Source organism: Phocoena sinus, chromosome 2 (genome assembly GCF_008692025.1).
Source record: "Phocoena sinus isolate mPhoSin1 chromosome 2, mPhoSin1.pri, whole genome shotgun sequence".
NCBI lineage: Eukaryota > Metazoa > Chordata > Mammalia > Artiodactyla > Phocoenidae > Phocoena > Phocoena sinus.
In genome coordinates this window covers 10,142,397-10,164,246 of record NC_045764.1, presented here as the reverse complement: position 1 = coordinate 10,164,246, position 21,850 = coordinate 10,142,397, and the positions used below count along the sequence as shown (strand labels likewise).

Here is a 21,850-nt window from a genome sequence, read left to right as displayed (position 1 = left end):
GCCCTAAAATCGACTGTAGTATTTATAAAAACCTGTCCCCAAAAGATATACAGCAAACCAATAAGAAATGGACATATAATGCTTAAATTTTTCTGATTTGGGGAGAATAAATAAAACAGCCTTACCTTATACTGAATACCCCAATATTTACCAGATATATTGATTTAAATGTGAGGAATAAACCAAGAGAAACCAGATGATATGAATTGACTATTTCACAGTCTCTGCTTAGGAAATGACAAAGCATAAGAAGTAATAAAAAGCATTACAAAGAAACACTGTGGTCGATTTGCACTGTGTAAACGTTAAAACCTAGACATTAGAAAGCCTCATTTAAAGAGCTACAGACAAACTGGATAAAATATATAGAACAAGTGGAAAAATGGTTAATGTATGTAACATAGAAAGAGCTCTTATAAATCATTAGGAAAAACACAAACACCATCCATGGAAAAATGGACACATTGATTTATTTATAGAAGAACAAATGCAAATGGAAAACAAGCATATATATGATTGCCGTGGAAATTAAAAGTATAAATTAAGTTACTATTTTTTACTCATCACAATGGGAGGGATGAAAAAATATTTAACGGTGACAAGAATGTGCTAGTTTAATTATCCTCAAACACTAATGGTGAGACTAAAGACGCAACATTTCAAAAAGTGATTTGGCAAAATATGTAAAAAAGCATTGAAATCGTTTCTGTCATTCACCCAGTAAGCCCACTTATGAGAACATAGCCTAAGGAACTAATCAGAGCTGAAAGAGAAAAATTACGTACATGGCCAAAAATAAAATTAGACAATAAGAAAATGATTAATAAGTAATGGCACATTCATATATGGAATATAAACAGCCCTTAACATTCATCTTTCAAGGAAGAACCTTAGCAAACCGCTAGCTGATCTAACTAGGGATACAAGACTGCAGAATTGGAATGGGAATCCTGTAAATACGTCGGCTTAATCTTCCCCCGTGTCAGGGGGTTCACTGACAAGAGCATCCATATACAGGGCTCTAGAGAAGCCGAGAGACTGGTGGAGGGAGGGCCAAGTGCTTGCTCTCCAGTAGAGTGGACACTCTCCATCCCTCCCTACCTTGGACCTTCAGAGTCCATTCTGTACAAAATGAAGTCTGAATAATGTTCCGGCAGCCTGTACAGGGCTTCCACACCAGGTGGGAGAAGACTAGAATGCCATCTCCAGATAAGTTATCTTTGCTGCCAGGCTGTCTTGTGCCACTGAAAGCTGTCTTGCCACCTCCTGTGGCCATGCCTGCGACCAGACATGTCCTTATAAGGAATAGTAGCTTTTTAAAAATATTGGTGTATTTCACCTTACCTTGATAAGAACCACCTATCTGTTACAAAGTATGAGTGGGGCAGGGAGGTGGGGGGAGGCCAGAAACAAACTGAATGTTGCTTGTTTAAAATCAGGTAGTATTCTTCTATTCTGTGGTTTTTACAGGGCAATTTGAGAAAGTAACTGAGCAGTGAATAAATAATTTTCCCAAATTTGGCTCTTCGGAAAAAAAATTAACGTAGGTTTTCACCTCGAGCTATATACCCATATATTTTTCAGATAGACATCAATATGGTCTTGAAAAACAACCAAGAGGTAATTGGGGGGCTCTTAAATGCCACCCCTGAGTTTTCCTTATTCTCCAGTCAGGTGAGCGTGTAGTTTTGTTTGTCTCCATAGTCCCATGGACGGTCATACACAGGATACATGCTCACAGCTCAACATGACACCCAGTAGGTGGCACTCTCAAGACACTGTCAGCGTCACTGTGTGCCTTCCCGTATGCTTCTCATAGGGCGCCCCCGTTTATGTATGCTAGATGGCTGGGGGTGAGGGAGCAACCTAACTGCATGGACCAGACGAAACTAGCCTCTGAGGACTCTAATCCATGACCTGTGCCCTACGGGGGTGACAGAAGAAAATGGCAGATACACAGTGAGCATGTCCAAGAGACAGATGGTGGTCCAGAGGGGACGTCTGTGGGCCTCACCACACAAATAGAGCTGCATTATTCTCCTGTTTCTTCTGTGAGACAGGAGGGGCAGGCTGGGGGCAGCATCTTCCCCAAACCTAAGAGTGTAATTTATTGAAAAACTAAATGCTCAGTTTTCAAGGTTCTTGTGCAAAGTACTCAAACCAGAGTGGCAGAAAGCTTGAAGCCCATGAGCTGTAGGATAAGGACAGCTGGGAGTTAGCTCTAGGGCATCGGTGTTCAGTTGATAGGAAAAGAAGAACTAAAGGAATCACTTGAGCAGTTCCGAATGGAGCTGGAGGCTGACAGCTCCCTGCTTGCTGAGAAGGTCAGAGGGAGCCTGTGAGCCAGACCACTGAACACTAAGGCATCCCTGAAGTGTTCAGGACACTCAGAGCAGACTTACAGCTCTTCACCTCAGGAAAACTCAAGGGAACACAGAGTGGAGTAAAACAAGTGGTCCAATTCAGGGCAACCATGAGAAGTGAAAATATCTCTGGGAACTCAGAGCATGAGGCAGTGCAAGGCAGAGAGGAGTGCAGAGGGACTGAACTGTCCACACAAGCTCAGAACCTGCGTCCGTTTCTGTTCAAGAGCGCCTTGCCTGGCTGAAGGGCAGATGAGGTGAAAGGCAGACAGGTTGCGAACCTGACTACGGTGAACCTTGCCTTTAACAAATAGCAGTGAACACTCCTCCCTTCTAAGATTTCCTCTGGGTCCCTATATTGTTTAAAGTTCATGACTGTCCATTTGTAAATGGGAATTTACAAAAGCTAAACAATTGATTTCTTAAGGAAGATATTACAATAACATAAGTGCATTTCTGTGCTGCTAATATCCTATTTATACATGTGATACTTTTGCAAATTATACTCTGCATGTTTACTTAAGTAAAATAGTATAATTATGATGAGAATAATACTGAAATTCAATTTTCTAGAGCAAATATTGGCAATGAGTTTTAAATCTGTCTTCTTCTGAATGCAAAACGTTGAGATGTTTTTCCTTTCATTGCATTCCTGATCAACTCAAATGCTTAATGAAATCATTACCAGAACTACAATATAAATAAATACTTTACCTTCTGGCTATTTAATATAGCAGCCACCTTTACCAGCTAATACGTATCATGCACATCATACAAAATAGTCCCAAACCTAATTTTGCTATTGCCAGCGTTGATGCACTGCTGGTAATTTGTGATTATAAATGTTTATGTCACTTTTGTAATTAAGGGGTTAGAATGACGTTGGCAGGCAGTGTCTGTGCTCCCCCAAAGGAACAAAAATTTAGAGGGCAAAATAAACTTAACGCCTTTCTGAACTATTTGTATGCTGAAAAGCTCACAGGCAGTTTGCTCTTCAAAAATACAAAATAGCCTGGGGAAATTTAATCTGAACAGTCAGACCCTGTTGAATACATTCCTCAATAATTTTCACTTACTGGCTGCCCACATTACATGGCCATGTCTTAAGGGAAGACACCCTTTAAGAATATTTAGCATTATCCTGGTGAAGAAAAAAGTCAATTCTTCAAGATATAAGAATTAATTGGAAATTCTGTAAATTCAACACGTTTGGGGATTTTTTTTGGTCTCTGTAGTATGCACATGCCCTCATGCATATTTATAATTTTACATAAATGTGACCATACCATACATTCCAGGATTCCTTTGAATGCAATATTTTTTTCATTTTCTCTTTTTTTCCTGTTTCTTCCCCCCTCCCGCCCACCGCCATTCTCCCTCTCCAACCCACATTACTCTCCCCATCAAGGAAGCTCTTATAAAACATGTGTTCTTTTATATCTTTTGTAGATGTGCATAAATGCCCTTACAGACACATACAGATATAGAGATTTTTTGTCATTATTTTATTATGCATCTTGCTTTTCTCCCTTACTACCTCAGCAGGAATCCCTGCACATCAACAGGTATAGCTAAAAATCATTCTTTTTAATAGCCATATGGTATTCCATATGAAGATCACAATAATTTATGTAACCTTTCCCCTATTGTTAGGTATTCACTTTGTTTCGATTTTTTGCCACTATGAAAAATGTTGCAGAAAACTTCTCTGAAAATGTCTTTGTATACTGATGATATTTTTATGGGATAAGCCTCCAGGGATGGAGTCGTTGAGTTGAAAGGCATTTTGGGTTTTGATAGATTGCTCTCCTAAAAGGCCCTAAGAAGATGTTTCCTTCAACAATTTGTTTGAATTCACTTTTTCTGACATCCTGTCCATCAGTGTTATCCTTCTTTTTAATCTTAGCTAATATGCCTGGAATAAAATGATATTACGCTGTTATTTTAATTCATATTGTCTTGTCTGCTGACAAGCTCATTTGCCTTTCATGCTTGTTGGCTTTTTGGATTTGAACTTGAACTTGCTATTTACATCTTCTGCTCATTTTTCTGCTGGTCTGTATTTGGTAGTCATTTGCCACCTTTTTATGACTTCTGAGTTCTAGTGAAGACATTTGTACCCCTAGATTGTTCATGAAGTCATCCAGATTTCCTTTCAGGATGTTTGTGGGTTCCTTCATTTACATTTATCTTTGAAGAATCAGGATTTATTTTTGTATCTGGTGACAATACTGATCCAGTTAAGAAAATTATATTGAGTGTCTGCTCTTCACTTAGCACTGTGTCTCTAAGCTAAAATGGATTCAGTTAGGCTATTTAGCATCTCCAAACACCACCTGTACATATCCAGTGAAGAAGCATGAGGGCATCAGATCCTAAGGTGTAATGCCCACCATCCAAAAACATGGTCCCACTATTTTTTTAAAGTCATAGGTAAAAATAGTAAGAAGTATGAGATTAAGTGTTGCATTATTTTGCTAGGGCTGCCATAACAAAGTTCCACAGACTTGGGGGATTAAACAACAGAAATGTTATTTCCTCACAGTTCTGTAAGCTAGAAGTCCAAGATCAACGTGTTGGCAAGTTTGGTTTCTTCTGAGGTCTCTCCTTGGCTTATAGATGCCATCTTCTCCCTCTGTCTCCACATGGTCTGCCTTCTGTGTGTGTCTGTATCCTAATCTCCTCTTCATACGAGAACACCGAGCATACTGAATTAGTGAGGCCATAGTGACCTCACTTTGAAGACCCTTTCTCCAAACACCTTCGTATTCTGAGGAACTGGGGGTTAAAACTTCAGTGTATGAATTTTGAGGGGACACGATTCAGCCCATAACACGTTTCAAATAACTTGCACAGCCAGTGAGTACCATTGATGTTCACGTGAGACGGAGATGACTGGGCCATCTGTGAAAGCTTCACGGAAGAGGCGGAGGTGGAGACAGGCACTGAAGGACGTTTCAGATTTCAGTGAGGCCATGAAAAACCTTTCTATGAGAAGATGAGAATAAGCAAAGTTACAGCTCTAAACATGGTGTGCTGGGGTTCCAGTTAGGTAACGAGGCTGACCAGAGAAGGTAGTTCATTTGGGGGGGAAGAGGGAGATCAATTGGAATGGCTGAGATTGTAAGTAACTTGGATTTAGGAGAGGTTTCGGTTTAATGGAGAAGGAAAAAAGCATCACGAATTTTTGGAAAGTGAAATTTCATCGTGGTATTTAAGGAAGGAAAATCTGGTTCTCATGTGTGAGATAAAGCACAGAGCGCATTAAGACGCTGCCACGGTTGTTAAATGAGCTGTTTAGCCCAGGGTAGTAGCAAGGGTAAGCAAGAACCAGTGGATGAGGATTAGGCATTTCAAAGAATGTGTCAAAAAAGTTGACAGAATTTGCTCATTGCCTGCTTCCAGGAAACGAAGAAGAGGAATTAGGCGCGGGTGACATCAATATTACAAACCTGGGGGACAGAAATACAGTGCCATTAAGGTTGTGGTGTACGGAATCTTAGATGGAGAAGAAAGATGACCCCTGGCTCACCTGAGTCTGAGAGTTTGAGATGCACGTATTCAACAGGGGTAGGAAATTAGGGCCGAGCTCTGGTGGATGAGAGGTTCTAGCCGAGTTATGGATTGGGAAGTCATCTGTAGGGGGGTCATTGTGCAAAGTACAAGGAGCTGGGAGCACCATGATACATTCCAGGAGGCAAAGGATTGTTTCCTCATCCAGCAAACTTTTATTAAGCACTTACTATGTGTCAGGCATTTCCTTAAGTGCCAGGAATACAAAGGTAAATGAGATAAGGTGTCTTGCCCTCAGAAACCTCACCCTCAGTCATAAAGGGAAGGGGTGGTCGATAATGTTAAATGGTCATGAAGTCAGAGATAATAAGGACAGAAAAGTGGCCTTTGGCTTGGGCAGTAAAGTGGTCACCCTTGACTGTCTAGAAGGCAGGTTCTATAGAGTCTTGGTGATAGAAATCAGATAGAATGGCAACATTTGATGAGAAAACGAAGAAAGAGCAAGACTTCTTTTATTCCCAGAATCTGTTTGTTTTTCCCTTTCGTGGCATTTATTCAGGTTCTTTGCCACCTTAAATTTAATTAATTGCTGTTACAATAGTAATATTCTGATATTTTAATTCAGACTTTAAATAGTATTAAAGTCAAGTTAAAATTTAGTCCCTGGTCACCTTTATGTTTCTAAAAACATAATAACTTGATACTATATTTTAATGTTTCTTGCCATTCAGACTCAAATAAGATATATAAGTGCATATGACCAATACGTTTAAAAATAATAAAACTTGGTAAGAGCCAATAAGAGCTGTTTGATAATCAGCCCTGGGGCTTCCCTGGTGGCGCAGTGGTTGAGAGTCCGCCTGCCGTTGCGGGGGACACGGGTTCGTGCCCCGGTCCGGGAGGATCCCACATGCCGCGGTGCAGCTGGGCCCGTGAGCCATGGCCGCTGAGCCTGGCACGTCTGGAGCCTGTGCTCTGCAATGGGAGAGGCCACAACAGTGATAGGCCCACGTACTGCAAAAAAAAAAAAAAAAAAAAAATCAGCCCTGGGAGAGAGGATAAATAAGGAGAAGGAAAATAATAAAAGATCACTGTTTTTGGTGGTGGCGAGAATTCAGCTTTTACCATCTTTCCTCGCGCCTGTGATGGTCTAAGACAGGATTCGGCTAGGGCTCCGGTATCTGGACTCCCTCCACCTCCTCTGTCTACTCCTTTGGAGGAAAAGGGAGAGAGAGAATGGGAGATGAACCTCCAGGGATTGGTTGGAAAAGTACTTTTACTCCTCCTATCTATAACTGATCTCTATTAACGTGGTCTCATTAACAAAGATCCCGTTTTCTTTTGTTTTATTCTAAAAAGGACGGTAATGAATGATTGTCCTGGTTTGCACTGTTCCATGCCTTACACCACGATGACATACTCCCAACTATCTGATCTGTCTTTGTCATCCAGCAATTTCCCATAAATTTTAAAATGAATGAGTTGGCTGACGTTAGGATATGAACGCTCTTGCGATAAATATGTTCACACAGGGAGCTGGGGCTGGGACTAGAAAGCTAGGCATCTGTGAGTCTCCATCCTGGTTGGAGTGGTCTTTCACTGCCAGTCCCGGCTGCTCACACGTAGTAAGTATGGAGCATTCATTGATTTGATTAGATTTGACGTGATCTGATTAGAATCGTTTGGAACAATTCAGTTCCTCTGTGTATTTCTATCTCTGAGGATTAGGAATTATTGTTGCCCCATTATCATATGCAATAATGATCCATTGATGCCCTTCAAGTCCAGCTAAGAAATGTGTGCTCAGATATCTGTTGAATGTAAGCCATTCTCCAGTAAGCACCCATACCCTACTCCCAGCCCAACCCTGATATATTTATCACAAATGCACTTAGGGGATGAGGTGGTCAAGAATCATGAAAAATAGACAGAAATTGTTTGTAAGCGGCCTATTAACTCTGTAGACATAAGGCCACTTGTAACAAAAGCACTGACAGCAAAGCGTGACGATCCTCAGAAACTCTGATGATGTTGCCACAGGTTTGAGGACTTGGCTCTATCAAAGAAAGAGCAGGGAGAAGAGGACAAACCTAATTCTTTCTTGGCCAAGGGTTCTAAAGTCCGATCTGAACATTCTAATAGTTTGAGATTCTAAATATTGGTGAATATCTGTCCAGCCTGCAGCTGAGCTGTCTCTTGGTTTGGGTCATAATATGAGGTGGTACTTTAAAAATGAGGATCGGACTTCCCTGGTGGCGCAGTGGTTGAGAGTCCGCCTACCGATGCAGGGGACACAGGTTCATGCGCCGGTCCGGGAGGATCCCATATGCCGCGGGGCGGCTGGGCCCGTGAGCCATGGCCGCTGAGCCTGCACGTCCGGAGCCTGTGCTCCGCAACGGGAGAGGCCGCAACAGTGAGAGGCCCGCGTACCGCAAAAAAAAAAAAAAAATGAGGATCATGCAGTGTTTGGATGGAGTGGATGGATGGATGGAAGGATGGATGGGTCACTCTGTAGTACCAGTGTCGGGGAGGCAAGGAGACATCGAGATTCTATGAGCATAATCCTCCTTTCTAGAGATTTTATGGCAGCTTTGTCTGCTTGCTCCATCCACCCTCAGCTGCCATTCCACATTATCAAACTGTGCATTTCTTTTCTTCCCTGTCTTCTCTTCCCCTTAACTTCTCAAAATCCTAGACCACTGGACAATCGGAAGGAAACACATGATGAGGAATATATATAATAAGGGTTGGTGGGGGGTGGGGACAAAGGAATTTCCTCTTTCTCCCAGTTTTCGCCCCAGTTGTATGTATATAATTTGTTGTTTAACACAAACGGTAAACAGTGCTTGATACTAGCCTTTGTAACTGAGTGCTTGTTTATGACCACCTTTCTTGTAGGTATCTCCAAAGGAGAGGGGCCAAAAATATTGAGACCTCCAAGGCGGCCCCGGAAACCCAAAACACTAAATAACCCTGAAGACTCCACGTACTATTCTCTCCTACATGTAAGTGGCTCACTCTCATTATCAGGTGGGAGCCATAGCATTCCCCTAACAACCAGCGTGGAAACTGACCACACTAGTCTTGTCAAAAGGGAGGGCTTTGCAAAGGAGATGCCCCTCGGTTTCTGCTTACCTGCCCCTCCCTTGGCTGACAGTCTGGGCACTTGGCTGTCCGCCAACCCCTCTTCCTCAGGGTCCAGGCCTCTCCCGCAGTCCTGTAACCCCTGTGCCTTCCCACAGTTTTCTCTTCTGGTCCTGTAATCTGAGCTGCTGTGCAAATATCAACCCAGAAAGAGAAGGGCCTCACAGCAGGAGCTCTCCAGGGAGGAACCTTAGTGTAAATGGACGGGGAGAAGGAAGGGGGAGGAAGAGACATTTATTGAACACCTTTTAAATTCCAGGCCTAGAGTGAGATGTGTTCACACACATGGTGAGATCGAATCTTAGAGCCTGGAGGGTGGCATCCCCATCTCACAGATCAGAATTCTGAGACACGGATAAGGCACCTCTTAGCTGTCGGAGCCATTAATTGTACTGAGGTCTTCTGGTTTCCCAGCTCCCGTTGACTCACGGTGAGCAGCCTGGGAGCTCTCAGCATCACCCCTGCCAGCCTGCCCTTCCTCTAGGTTCCTGTTCTCCGTGAATGCCACCAGCATCTGCCCGGTTACCTAAACCAGCAGAACTGCGAGGCATCCAGAATCTTGCCTGCTGATCAGACACGCTGAAGTGGGACTCCTCCCCACAAAGCCTCGCTCTGATTCATCATCTGCTTCTGGCCTCACGGCAGCTGCCCTGTTTCAGACCATCTCATTCCTCACCTGGAGTAGTTCAGGCCCCACCTAACTGCTTCTAATCTCAGCCTCTGCAAGCCGTACCAGAACATTTCTCTAAACCATAACTTTGATTGTGTTCCTCCCTGGAGAGTCCCTTTAATGGCTCGGCAACTCCTTCTGCATCAAGTCCAGACTCCTTCGCCCCCGTGCCCACTGGCCAGAGTTAACTGCTGGCACCTCTGCCAGTGCGTGGCCTCCCAGGCTCCTGAGTCCTTTGCACTTGCTGGTCCTTCCATTTACAATACTTATTCCCCCTCTCACTTCCTGCTGCCACAGTGAAGACAGCAACAACCCTCCATGTCCTTGTAGAGCCCAGAGAATGTTTCCCATGAGTTGCAATTAAGTTTCCCACCTCCCCGGCCATAAATGAAGGTTGACTTTCAAATCAACCATCTCCCGGTCCTCTCCCTTCTCTCTGCTGATTTCTCTCCAGTGTCTTTGGAAGGGTCCTCTTCCCCTTGGTGTTGCCTAGGGTTCAATCTTAGACTCTTCTCATCTCATTGCCTTCGGACAGTCTCATCAGCTGCCATGACATCAGTTCCTACTGATTCCTGAATCCTGGTCTCTGGCTCAGATTCTCCCTCTGACTCCAAACTCAAATATCAGAGTACCTAGTGTTTGTTTTACATATTCCACGTGATGCACGAAGGCAGTCATACGTATATATATGTTCACCTATATAATATGGGCAATACACACACACCTCCCTATATACTATGGGTATGTACACACACACCTACCTATATACTATGGGTACGTACACACATACCTCCCTATATGCTGTGGGTATGCACACACACACCTCCCTATATACTATGGGTACATACACACATATATCCATCTAAAATACACAATTAAATGGTTTTCAGTATAATCACAGAGTTGTACAACCATCACCACAGTCAATTTTACTTATTTTTAAATTTATTTTCAAAACAATTTTAATTGAACTATAGTTGATTTACAATGTTGTATTAGTTTCAGGTATACAGCAGACTGATTCAGCTATATATATATATATATATATATATATATATAGCTGATTCACAAATGAGTCCCTGCCCCCAAGAAGCTTACTTTGTCATTGTACTATTATTTTTAAAATGAGTATAAATTGTTTTCATGCATCTTAATTTATCAGTGACTGGAAACCTTTTTATAACCTATAACCCTGGGTCTTGAAATCTGTGGCTTCAGTGAAACATAGAAAACTAGTATATTATTTGAAGTGAAAACACACCATGGGTTCATATTTATCTGGCCTTTACCCAGATTTGGGGTGTTACACGTAAGTGAAATTTATAGCTGTGATGGAGCCCTACCCCCTTTAACCATCAAAGCATTCTCTATACTTTTAAATGGTTTTCACAAACATCCTTCTCAAATACATTATACTGCACATTTTAAACCTTTCTTCATGACCCAGGTCACTGTAGTGAGCAAAAATGTTTGTACTTTATTCAGAACTATGCTTATAAGAGAGGCTCCCTGACAGCCGTATCTAAAGTAGCACCTGTCTCTCTGTATCTTCCTGGCCCTACTTAATTTTTCTTCACAGCAGGTATAGATATGTATCTGCTTGTCTCCTGGCTGACTCTCCCCTGTGGACTAGAAGCTCCAGGAAGGCAGGGACTTTGCTCACTCTTATGGCCCCACTGTTGCTCGTCATGAGACTATTTGCTAAATAACACACGACTTACTTTAGACGAGGCTCTCAGGCTGCCGAGCTGTGGACAAGACACCCCTCCCTCATGCTTGCCCGACACGAGCAGCTGTGCTGACAGATGTCTCACCTATTAATATAGCTTTCGTTTCTCCTTGGATGTCACCACTTAGGGTGGTCATTCCAACCGCCTTAACATCAATACTAGCTCTCTTCTATGATTTGATGCTCTTAATCTCCTACATCTGGGGAATGTTGCTGTTGTCGTGTCCAAAATAAGAGTAAGCTGAAGCTTAGAAACGTGGCTGTGGAGGAGAGAACATTAGCTGAACACTCACGCCCCATTGTCACGGCGTGTGGTGTCTGCTCTAACACGTAGAAGCTGTGCAGCCATCAGCAAAATGACTCCATGCCAACAGCTTCCTCAAGAAGTGAGTAATGGACCCCGTCACATCACAAGTCCCTTCCGGTCCCATTATTTTTCTGGGGCCTTCCCTCAACCACAGCAGTAGGTGGTTTGGCCACTCCCAGGTCCCTTTTTTGTTATGTCTACATTTTGGCTACCCTCTTCATCCTTGTGAAGGCCTCTGAATACATTATATATTCGTGTATTTCCAAAAGGGAAGTAAGACTGTGTCCGCCATGGTGTAATGGTGAATTTTAAAGTCTTACGATAAAATGTATTTCTTTATGTCAGGTGGGAGGGAGAGGGAGTGAGATGCAGTGACTGAGGAATGGCTTCTTCAGTCCTTTGAGCTCAGACCTCTGTTCTTTCAAAGGCCTCCTCAAGAAACATCCTCACTGGATATCTCCTCCATAAGTCATCTCTGTTTCCTTGTCTTTCTCTCCTCTTTACTCTAGTTTGATAAGAAACGGCCATAGGACATTTGCTGCTTCTTTTGCATTTAAAATTTCAGGTTTGTAATTTGTCATATCAAAACTCTGACTGCGAACATCACTGGTCTTAGTAATTCAGGCATATTTCGTTTTACTGTGCTTCACAGGTACTGTGTTTTCTTTTTCCTTTTTTATACAAATTGAAGGTTTGTCACAACCCTGCATTCAGCAAGTCTATTGGCACCATATTCCCAACAGCATTTGCTCACTTCCTGTCTCTGTGTCTCTTGGTAATTCTTGTAGTATTTCAAACCCTCCACTGGCAGTTTTATGGCATTTCTAGTAATAAAGTATTTTTAAAATAAGGTATGCATTTGTTTAGACATAATGCTATGGCACACTTAATAGACTATAGTAGAGTGTAAACGTAACTTTTATATGCACTGGGAAACCAAAAACATTTGTGTGACTTGCTTTATTGCAGTGGCCTGGAACCAAACCTGCAATATCTCCGAGGTGTGTGTGTAAATGCTCCTAATATAGAGTCCTGTGTGATAAAATTCATATTAAGTCCTCTTCCAGGAAATGCAATATCCTTCTTCATGATCAATAATGCCATTTCATACATCCCTTTAGCCCTAGAGCCTAAGGAACTGAGAGACAACTAAATGTAAAGCTCTGTCTTAACACTCATTTCTTCTTCCCTCTTTGTTCCTTATTTACAACTCCTATTTTATTACCTTGATTACATAATTGCTTCTATTATAAACCATCTTAAATAATTTTTGGAAAAATATATCATTGAATTACATTTTATTAGACAGGCAAGAGTGAAATAAGCCCAGACAGTATTTACTCTTCTAAGAATTCCTGTAACTGAGAACCAGCTTGTACACACCATCTCCCAGATGGAAGTGCTGATCCAAAATAAAAAGGGGTCCTCGCCAGGGTGGAACGTTATTTGATTCTTGGTTGTAGAAAGGGGATCTCTGTTACTCAGCATCATTTTGGATTATAGAAAATGGTTATCAAGGACAAGAGAGACATTTCTTTCAGATAATGGATCAAGGAGGCAGGACCTCTCCTATTAAGGCAACCACCACAGCAAACACCACCCTGCTCCCAGGGATCATTAACTGAACTGCTAGGGGCCCGTTGTGCTTATGCTGGTAACAGCATTATTTGTAAGCACCTCCTAGCCTAGGGCACTGTGTCAAGAATGTGAAGTAACAGGAAACTGGAAGGAGGACAGGAATGTAATTGGTGTCCTGCCCCTTACATTGTTACTTCCTGAATGGTCCACTCCCAGACTTGATGCAGGAAAGCATTCATTTCTACCTCATCCACCCACTAAAATACCAACGATAAGAATAGAAGGAACTATGAACTATTTGCCTCATCTAACATTTTAAGTTATTACAAATGATAAGTTATGAGAAAAAATGATTCAGTATGTCTAAAGATAACTTGGGGAAACCCTAGATATTTACAAACCATTATTATTATTATTATTTTTTTTTTTTTTTTTTTTTTTTTTGCGGCATGCGGGCCTCTCACTGTTGTGGCCTCTCCAGTCGCGGAGCACAGGCTCCGGACGCGCAGGCTCAGCGGCCATGGCTCACGGGCCCAGCCACTCCGCGGCATGTGGGATCTTCCCAGACTGGGGCACGAACCTTCATCCCCTGCATCGGCAGGCGGACTCTCAACCGCTGCGCCACCAGGGGAGCCCACAAACCATTATTAATTGACATTTTTATTATCTTGCACTTTTATGGTGCCACCCAACTTGCTACTTGCATTAGGGTTGCCACAATTATAATATCTTAAGCTTGTTCAAGGTGAGTGTGGTATTTGTTTTCTCAGCCTAAAAGACATATATCTTCTTTTCAACATGTAAATGTAGGAGTTCAAATGCATTGAGCTAGAACACAGTGAAACACATGACTAATGTCACAATACAAAAGAGAATACTGCTTTATATGTAAGATTAAATGAAATACCACTTTGTTCAAGTTGAATTACTGATTAAAATATATCTAGTTATTTTTATACTTAAACATTCTAAAGTGTGCCGTGATACGTCAAATTCCCAATTCCCGTCAAATTCCCAATTATGAAAAAACATTTTTCAGTGAACATATGAGTCATCGATGCTGCTACTTTTATGCCATAAGTGGGCTCCTATAGGTTAATGAAGTCAGATTTCCATTCTTCTGTGTCCTGTTGCAGCTGCCCTAACTATCCACCCATCTGCTTTACCTGCAGACAAGGATGACATCAAAGCAGCCTAATTAACCTGCTTAAATACAACTACATTTGTGATAGAGAGAGAGACTTTCCAGGAAGTCTGACATTTTGTCCCCATTTGTAGGTAGATACACGTTATGTAATCTTGTGTAGACTGGTCACCACTGTGTGGTAAACTCTTTTTTTATATGGGATGCAAAGATTTATTTCATTCCCAGCCTGGTTAAAAAAAAAAAAACAACACAAATTCATAATTAGTAAAATTTGAGTAAATTAAAATTTTTAATTGAGTAAAATTTCTTTAGATTGTAAATGTATTTTATCCACTTGCTTATTTCTAAATCAGCTTTATAGGAATACATTTATATGTTGATACTATAGTAATATATAAATTAATCTTATTAAGATCATAATATGATATAGAGTCTTTTTTAATTATTCTATTCTGTTTAGAAGTCAATCCAAGAAGAAAAACGAAGATCGAGGAAAGATAGGTAATTATTATGTCTAACTTTTAATGTCATCTTCTCAAACCAAAATATAACTCCATATGTTCAAATTATGATTAAAAACCACCCATTTTATGTGGATAGATTGTGGGAAGTAGTGTGCTCTCAATACATTTATATTATAAATATGAGGTTTATATGTAATTTATAAGATCTTACCTATCTTATATATACTATATATACGGAAATATACTGAGATAACACAGTGCAAGTCATTTACTGAGAACAGTACGGAATTTGCTTTTCTTGCCCCATTAATATGGTTTTGCTTGAGCAGTTTGAGCACACTCATGTTCATGAACTTTCTTTCCCCAAACTCTTTGTACTTTTTTGTTCTTCAACACAAGCTAAATCACTTCTTATAATGTTTATGTATTTGTTAGGAAGATGAGGTTTATATCACCTGCGTGTGTGGCCCACTTCTAATCACACTATTCCCCTTTCCCTATAACATTTCAGCCCACCAGTGCTTTACTGTTTTAATATTATACTCTTTTAATATTATATTTCAAGCAACGAATTTCCGGACAGTGCTCAAAACAATCAAGGGTTCTTCTATTAAGCATGAGTGGACACAGAGTTCCTGATTTATGAATCAGTGGCATTCTGAAAGTTCATTTACAGATTGGTATCTTAACTTGAAAAGCACTTTTCCCCAAAGTACTGTAACACCCAGTAGTTTTTCAGACTGACACCTGTTGACCTTAGATGAAGTTCCATCAGACCAGAGATACCAAGCACCACAGGAACCAGAGTGCAGTTTGACTAGATCCAAGAATGAAAATGGTTGAGGACACACTCCTGTGTGTGTGTTGTGTGCAGAAATTAAAATCTAGCACAGAAATCAATCCCCTAAAGACAAATGGGTAGGGAAGGACAGAAGGTTACCTGTGAAGGAAGTAAGGTAAGATCATGACACATGGTGTGCCTCAGTGGGCTGATAAAATTGGGACATGCTTGTGTTAGTACATAAAGGTCAGCTTTCCTCATGGTGGCCCAAGGGTCAGTTGTGAGTCCTGATGTAGACTGGCCAAGTGAGCATTATAATCACCGGCTATCTAGTAACTACTAGTTTTGTGCCAAGTTGAACGTGGTAGAACTTGGAAAAGCTGTTCCAGCAGCTAATGCCCTCTTAAAGGTAAGAAGTGAGGGGTTTGTTTTTCTTTTTAATTTACGGTATATACTGTTTTCGCACATTTCAAGACCTCTCTCATACCTGTTGACATACCTGTGTTACTGCTTAATTATCGTAAATACTTTAAACGAAGAAAACAAGTGTCTTGTAAGTTTAAGTGAGTAGACAGCTTGATACTGTGGTGTGTTTATGTGTTCATTTGCAGTCAGGGAAAATTATTAGATTTGGAAGATTTCTATTATAAGGAAATTTTGCCCAGTCATCCTGGACCAGAGGAACATAACCTTAGTTTAAGAGAACGAAGACAACAGCAAGAACTCCAGAATCAATGTTTTAAAGCTGATGAAAGGTAATAAACGTACGTTGAAGTACAGCATTTTCAATTTTATACTCACCATTCCATTTCTAAAGCATTTTCATTTACGTATGGACTAATGACAAAGCGTTCTTACTGAGCATTGCGTCTTATGATTGATGTGTTGTTTAAAGGTAAAATCATAAGGATTATGGGAAGGTAATCAGACATCCCAGGTTTTCTAGCACAATCCCAGTTTTTACCTGTTTTCTTGGTGTGATAATCAAAAGCACTCCCTTTCAAAAGTTGTTTGGTTTGGATGATAAATTATGTGGTCATACTATATAATTATGAACAATATCTGTGTTTAATAATACCCAAAACCTGTGTTTAAGCTCTAACCAGTGTGATTTTTTTTTTTTAACCAGTGTGATTTTATTTACTTATTGGTTTCTCGATTATGCTGTGTAATTTCTCAGAATCAGTGATGTCAGACCAAAAACAAAAAATTGGGGAGAAATATTCATACAGAAATATGTATTTTGGATTTGATTTTCACTTTGCCACCAACTTTGTTTGACATTTAACTTAAACCATTTGTAGCTTACTTACTACTTTGGGAATGTTATTTTCTTTCCCCAAAAAATTCTTTGTAAAGTTTTGAAATTGAGGGCACATAATGAGATGGACATGTGGTATATGAGAAATGGGAGCGGTGCCAGGCAATGAAAAGCTGTTTTTCCAAAATCCTAAGGTGAACACCCTGTCAGCCCAGGGCACGCAGACCCCCCCCCCCCATAGCTGCCTCTTGTACAGTGTGCTGTGTGGTTAAGAGAAGAGGGTTTAGAGCAAGACGGTCTCAGATTTGGGTCCCAGTTCTGCCACTTAGTAGCTGAGTGACCTTGCCATGTTACTAGACCTCTTTAAGCTTCCGTTTTCACATCTGCAAAAGGATTTACTAGTTGCCTCGCCGTGTTGTTGGAGAGATTAAATGAAATGATGAATGCGGGGCACTTAATGCGAGACATGGCGCCGGGGAGGTGTTTCATAAATGGTGGCTGTCATCATCTTCACTTGCTTGTCCAGAACTATGATTTCTGCCCCTTGTCTCCAAAAGAAGATGTATTCTTCCATCTTGGAGCTTAGAGATGTTCTGGTCCAACCACAGAGTTCTATATGGGAGAATTACCAAGTGCCCGAGAGATTAAGGGACTTGCTCGAAGTCCCACATTGAGTGAGTGAACTAAAACCCAAGGGCTTTCACTCTTTGCTCAAATGGCTTCTCACTGATGCACCCACTTCCCGTTTTAACAAGCCAGTCTGCCTCCCCTCAGGCGTGTTCTCCCCTCCCCGCAGCAGCAGGCACACATCTGCTGTGAACGTGTTCACTCCCTGGTGTTCCAGTGGCATCTCTGGATGTCAAGGCAGTTCACTAGACTAGAAGCTGGGAGCTCACCTTGGCGGAGCGCTCGCGGTGTGCTAGGCTGTGCTCTTATCCTGTTACCTTTGCTCTTATCTCATTTAACCCTCACAGGAGCTAGCGAGATGGTTACTCTCCTTGCCCTATTTTACAGATGAGGAAGCTAAGCCTGCTTAGTTTAATACTGCAAACAGTCACCTAGATAATAAATGATGGGGTTAGAATTTGAACACAGGCCTTTGTGAATTTAGAGCTGATAACCTTTAGCACCCACGCTGGGTGGTTGAGGAGGTAGTGATGCGGTCCGTGTCAAGATAGGATCCTTATATCTGTGTCTGAGGATCTGGACTCGAGAGAGAAAGGATTCTTATCTAACCATACTGACAGGTAAATCCAAGGTGGGATATTTCTAAACTAAGGAAGATTAAAGAGACAAAACAACCAAGTGCAGTAGGTCAACCTTGATAGGATCTTGGCTTTAAAATAGAAAGCGAAAACAAAACAGAAAAACAGCTCTAAAGGACCTTTTGGGACAATTAGAGAAGCTTCAGGCCAAGCTATATGTTGGAAGATGTTATTGTAGAAAGAATATTTTATATATCTTATTATATATATTAAATTATGATCTAATAAATATTATATATTTATCCTATATAGAAATATATAGTACATATTTTATATAGATACTAATACATTATTCTGATAAAATATTTATATATATTATATAATACATACTCTATATAGTGTACTCAGATAAATAAATAAATAAATATATTTATCTGAACATAAACACACACACACACACACACACACACACACACACACACACACACACCCCACCCAAGTACACCAGGAAGGTATGAGCAGGTCTGGGAATCAGGGACAAAAGCAATGATTATTTGAGTGTCTCATGAATTTGAATGAATGAAAGCAAGTGCAAGGTAGTCAGTGATAACATGGATGACTGTCCTTGTAGCTAAGACCAAACTTCCCTTGTGCTCTGAATTCTAGTCCTTCATGTCCACCAGAACATTGTCCTGCAGCTGTCCCCTCTCTCTTCTGCACCTTGAATGTTTGTTCTCTTTACCAAATCATTTCTGACAATCTGCGAATATGATCCAATTGGACGCATCATAAAAAGTACCCTTGACTCGATCTGGAAGTCATCCTTGACTTTCCAGAACACCCGTATTCCTGCTCTTCATTACAGCGGAAGAGTAAATAGATGGGCGAGATCCTACCTCCTCCTGGGCCTCTCTTCCCATCCTTTCTTGAGCCACCATACTCAAGTTTCCATTCCCATCACTCCATGGAAACTGTCCCTGCCAAGGTCACCATATCCAGTGATGATTCTCAATCCTTATCTCACCCTATCAGCAGCATTTGACACTCTTTCTTTAAACGTTTTCTTCATTGGCCTCCAGGACAGCAGCTCCTTCCCTTGGTTTGCCTCCTACCTCACCCTCTGCTTCTCATTCTCCTTCGCTGATTCCTCCTCATTTCACTGACCTCTCAACACTGGAGAGTCCCAGTCCTTTGTTTGCATCATCAACGCATACTCTCGTGACCTTAAATGTCATCTATTTACCTAAAATTCCCAAACTGAAATCTCTAGCATAGGTCAGCACTTATATATCCAACCGTCTATTCGGTATCTTTTCTCTTGAATATCTAGTAAGTATCTCAAACTTAGCACAACTGAAACCAAAATCTTTATCTCCCCCTCCCCCATGAGGGGCTCTCCTGTAGCCTTCCCTATCTCGTTAAATGGCAACCTCACTTTTCCTGTGGTTTACGGTAAAAACCTTGGAGACATTCTTGATTCCTTTCTTTTACACCCCACATCCATTCAGCAAACTCTTCCAGATTGACCTACCAGGATAACTAAATTTTGACCAGTTCTAACCTCCACAAGCCTAAGCCTGTCAGTCTTGCTTAAGACTGTTGCAGTGTCTCTTAACAAGCCTCCTTACTTCCACTGAATCACTCAACTCGGAAACCTCCAGTTTGTCTCCTGCTCTAAGTAAAATTCAAATTCTTGCCATGGTCTCAAAGCGCTATGTTGTCTGTCACACTGTCCCCTCATTCCTCCTGCTCTCGTCCCTCACTATTCTCCCCCTTGCTTGCCCCATTCACACCGCAGTGGCCTTCTTGTTTCGCCATGAGCACAATACACACACTCATCTTGGGACCTTTACGTGGGTCTTGCATCATCCTGGCATGACTGCCCTTCCCCAAGAGATCTGCCTGGCTTTCTCCTCCCGTTCTTTCAGGCCTCTCGTCAAATGTCACCTTATCAGAGAGGCCTTTCCTGATCACCCTCTATGAAATTGCGTAGACGCACACACACCCGCCAGCCTTTCCCCATGAACCTGCTTTACTTCTCTGTAGACTCTGTAGACCTCCCTCCACCTGGTGTATTGGAGCTGTCCATGGTCCTCTCCTCCACTAGACTATAAATGCTGGGAAAGCAGCGACTTGTGTTCACCATCACCTACACTGGTGGCTGATGCCTTAGTAGGTGCTCCATGAATAAATGAAAGAATGTAGCTGCATTTTAGGAGCTCCCCACTTCCCCAGGCAAGCTGCAGACCCAGACCCTAAAGGTAAACGTTGGCAGGGCTTCTCAGCAGTGGGTTCAGGAAGGTGACCCAGCAGCCTCGCTGAAAACGTGGAAGCATTAAAAAAGCTGACAGGGTCCACTCCTTGCGGCTAACAGAGGGGTGGGTCAGATTTGGGGCCAGCGTTTTAGGAAACAACTGAGCAGTTGCAAAATGATGGTTGTCTGTATAGGCACCTGAGTTTCCTGTTTGACCAGAACGTACTAAAGTGTTTGTTTATTGGTTGTGAATTTATTTCAAGCCAAACCAAACTCACCTTTCTGAACTACACCTTCTGATGCTTTACTTAGCTGTCATTCAAACCACCGGGTTCCACCAGGTTTCCACCGACCCTTCTGCTCCTCGCTCAGGAGTTTTGAAAACCTGCTGAGGCGATGTCGCAGATCCGTTTTGGTCACTGCCCTGCTGTCTTGAACGTGCGGTTATTTAAACGCCCGCAGTTTGGTGGGAGGTGTGGGAGGAGGACCCGCCTGGCTCGGGGTGGGCGGGATGCGCGGCGCGCGGTGGCGCCGCTGATGCTCGGCCCCGGGTCTCGCTCGCAGGTGCTGGGCGGCGGGGGACCGCGAGGAGGAGGAGAATGGGCCCACCGCCAGCCCCTACGACTACAGGAGGCTCCTGCGCAAAACCTCCCAGCGCCGGCGCCTCGTTCAGCATGTGTAGCCCCGCTGCTCGGCGGCCAGCGCCGTCGGCACGTGCCCGAGACTGCGGAGCTTGCCGGGGCCAAGGCGGGGGATCCTCAGGCACTGCGCCATCAGGCGCTGGGGCCGCAGCCCTGGCCTTGGCAGGGGCTGCCCGCTGTGCTCGCCCCTCGAGTGCCCGGGCCAGCCTCTGGTGCTCGGAGGGCGGAGAGCCCTTCGGACGCCGCGTCTCCGCGCTCCCGCATCCTCCACTCCCACCAGCCGCCGGTTTGGGCATCCCTGGCCCTGGCCCCCAATGTGTCTCTTTGTTCACTTGTTTGCGACTCCTGTGGACCCGACTGCGCCTGAGCTCTCGCCGACCCCTCCTCTCTCCTTTTGGGTAACTTTACAGATTTCGTCTTTCTCGGGAAACGGCTCTGCCAGGCCCGCGGCGTCCTCGCTGACGGGTTGAGTCTGTGAGGACAGAACAAAGCCGGGGCGGGGGGCGGGGGGTGGCTTTGAAGATGAACTTCATTCCCTTCCCTTGGTCATTAAGGTTATTAAATAAAGGAAGTGCCTTGGAAGTTCGCGGCTTTCGGGGCTGGTCCGCTGGATTCCCCCTTGGGCCCAGGCTCCTGCTGTCCGGCTGTGCTGGTGGCAGGTTGGCAGCGCCCAGGGAGGGAGGGTGCGGTGTCTTCGGTCTCCATCAGCGAACAACACCCCTCCCCCCAGCCATCCCAAACTTACCATCTAACGTAGAACCCCATAATTGAGGACACAAACGTGGCCTCTAGA

The 21,850-nt window shown here is 42.8% G+C and overlaps 1 protein-coding gene across 1 annotated transcript in view; it reads left to right on the top strand.

Annotated features, from left to right (window-relative positions):
* MYO3A (myosin IIIA) overlaps positions 1 to 21,726 on the top strand; it is a 186,626-nt gene extending 164,900 nt beyond the window's left edge. The window contains 4 exon segments of the mRNA XM_032622926.1: positions 8,775 to 8,881; positions 14,912 to 14,952; positions 16,308 to 16,451; positions 20,981 to 21,726. Of these exon segments, the coding sequence (XP_032478817.1) occupies positions 8,775 to 8,881; positions 14,912 to 14,952; positions 16,308 to 16,451; positions 20,981 to 21,098 (410 nt within the window). The 3' untranslated portion in view covers positions 21,099 to 21,726.
* The last annotated feature ends 124 nt before the right edge of the window (positions 21,727 to 21,850 follow it).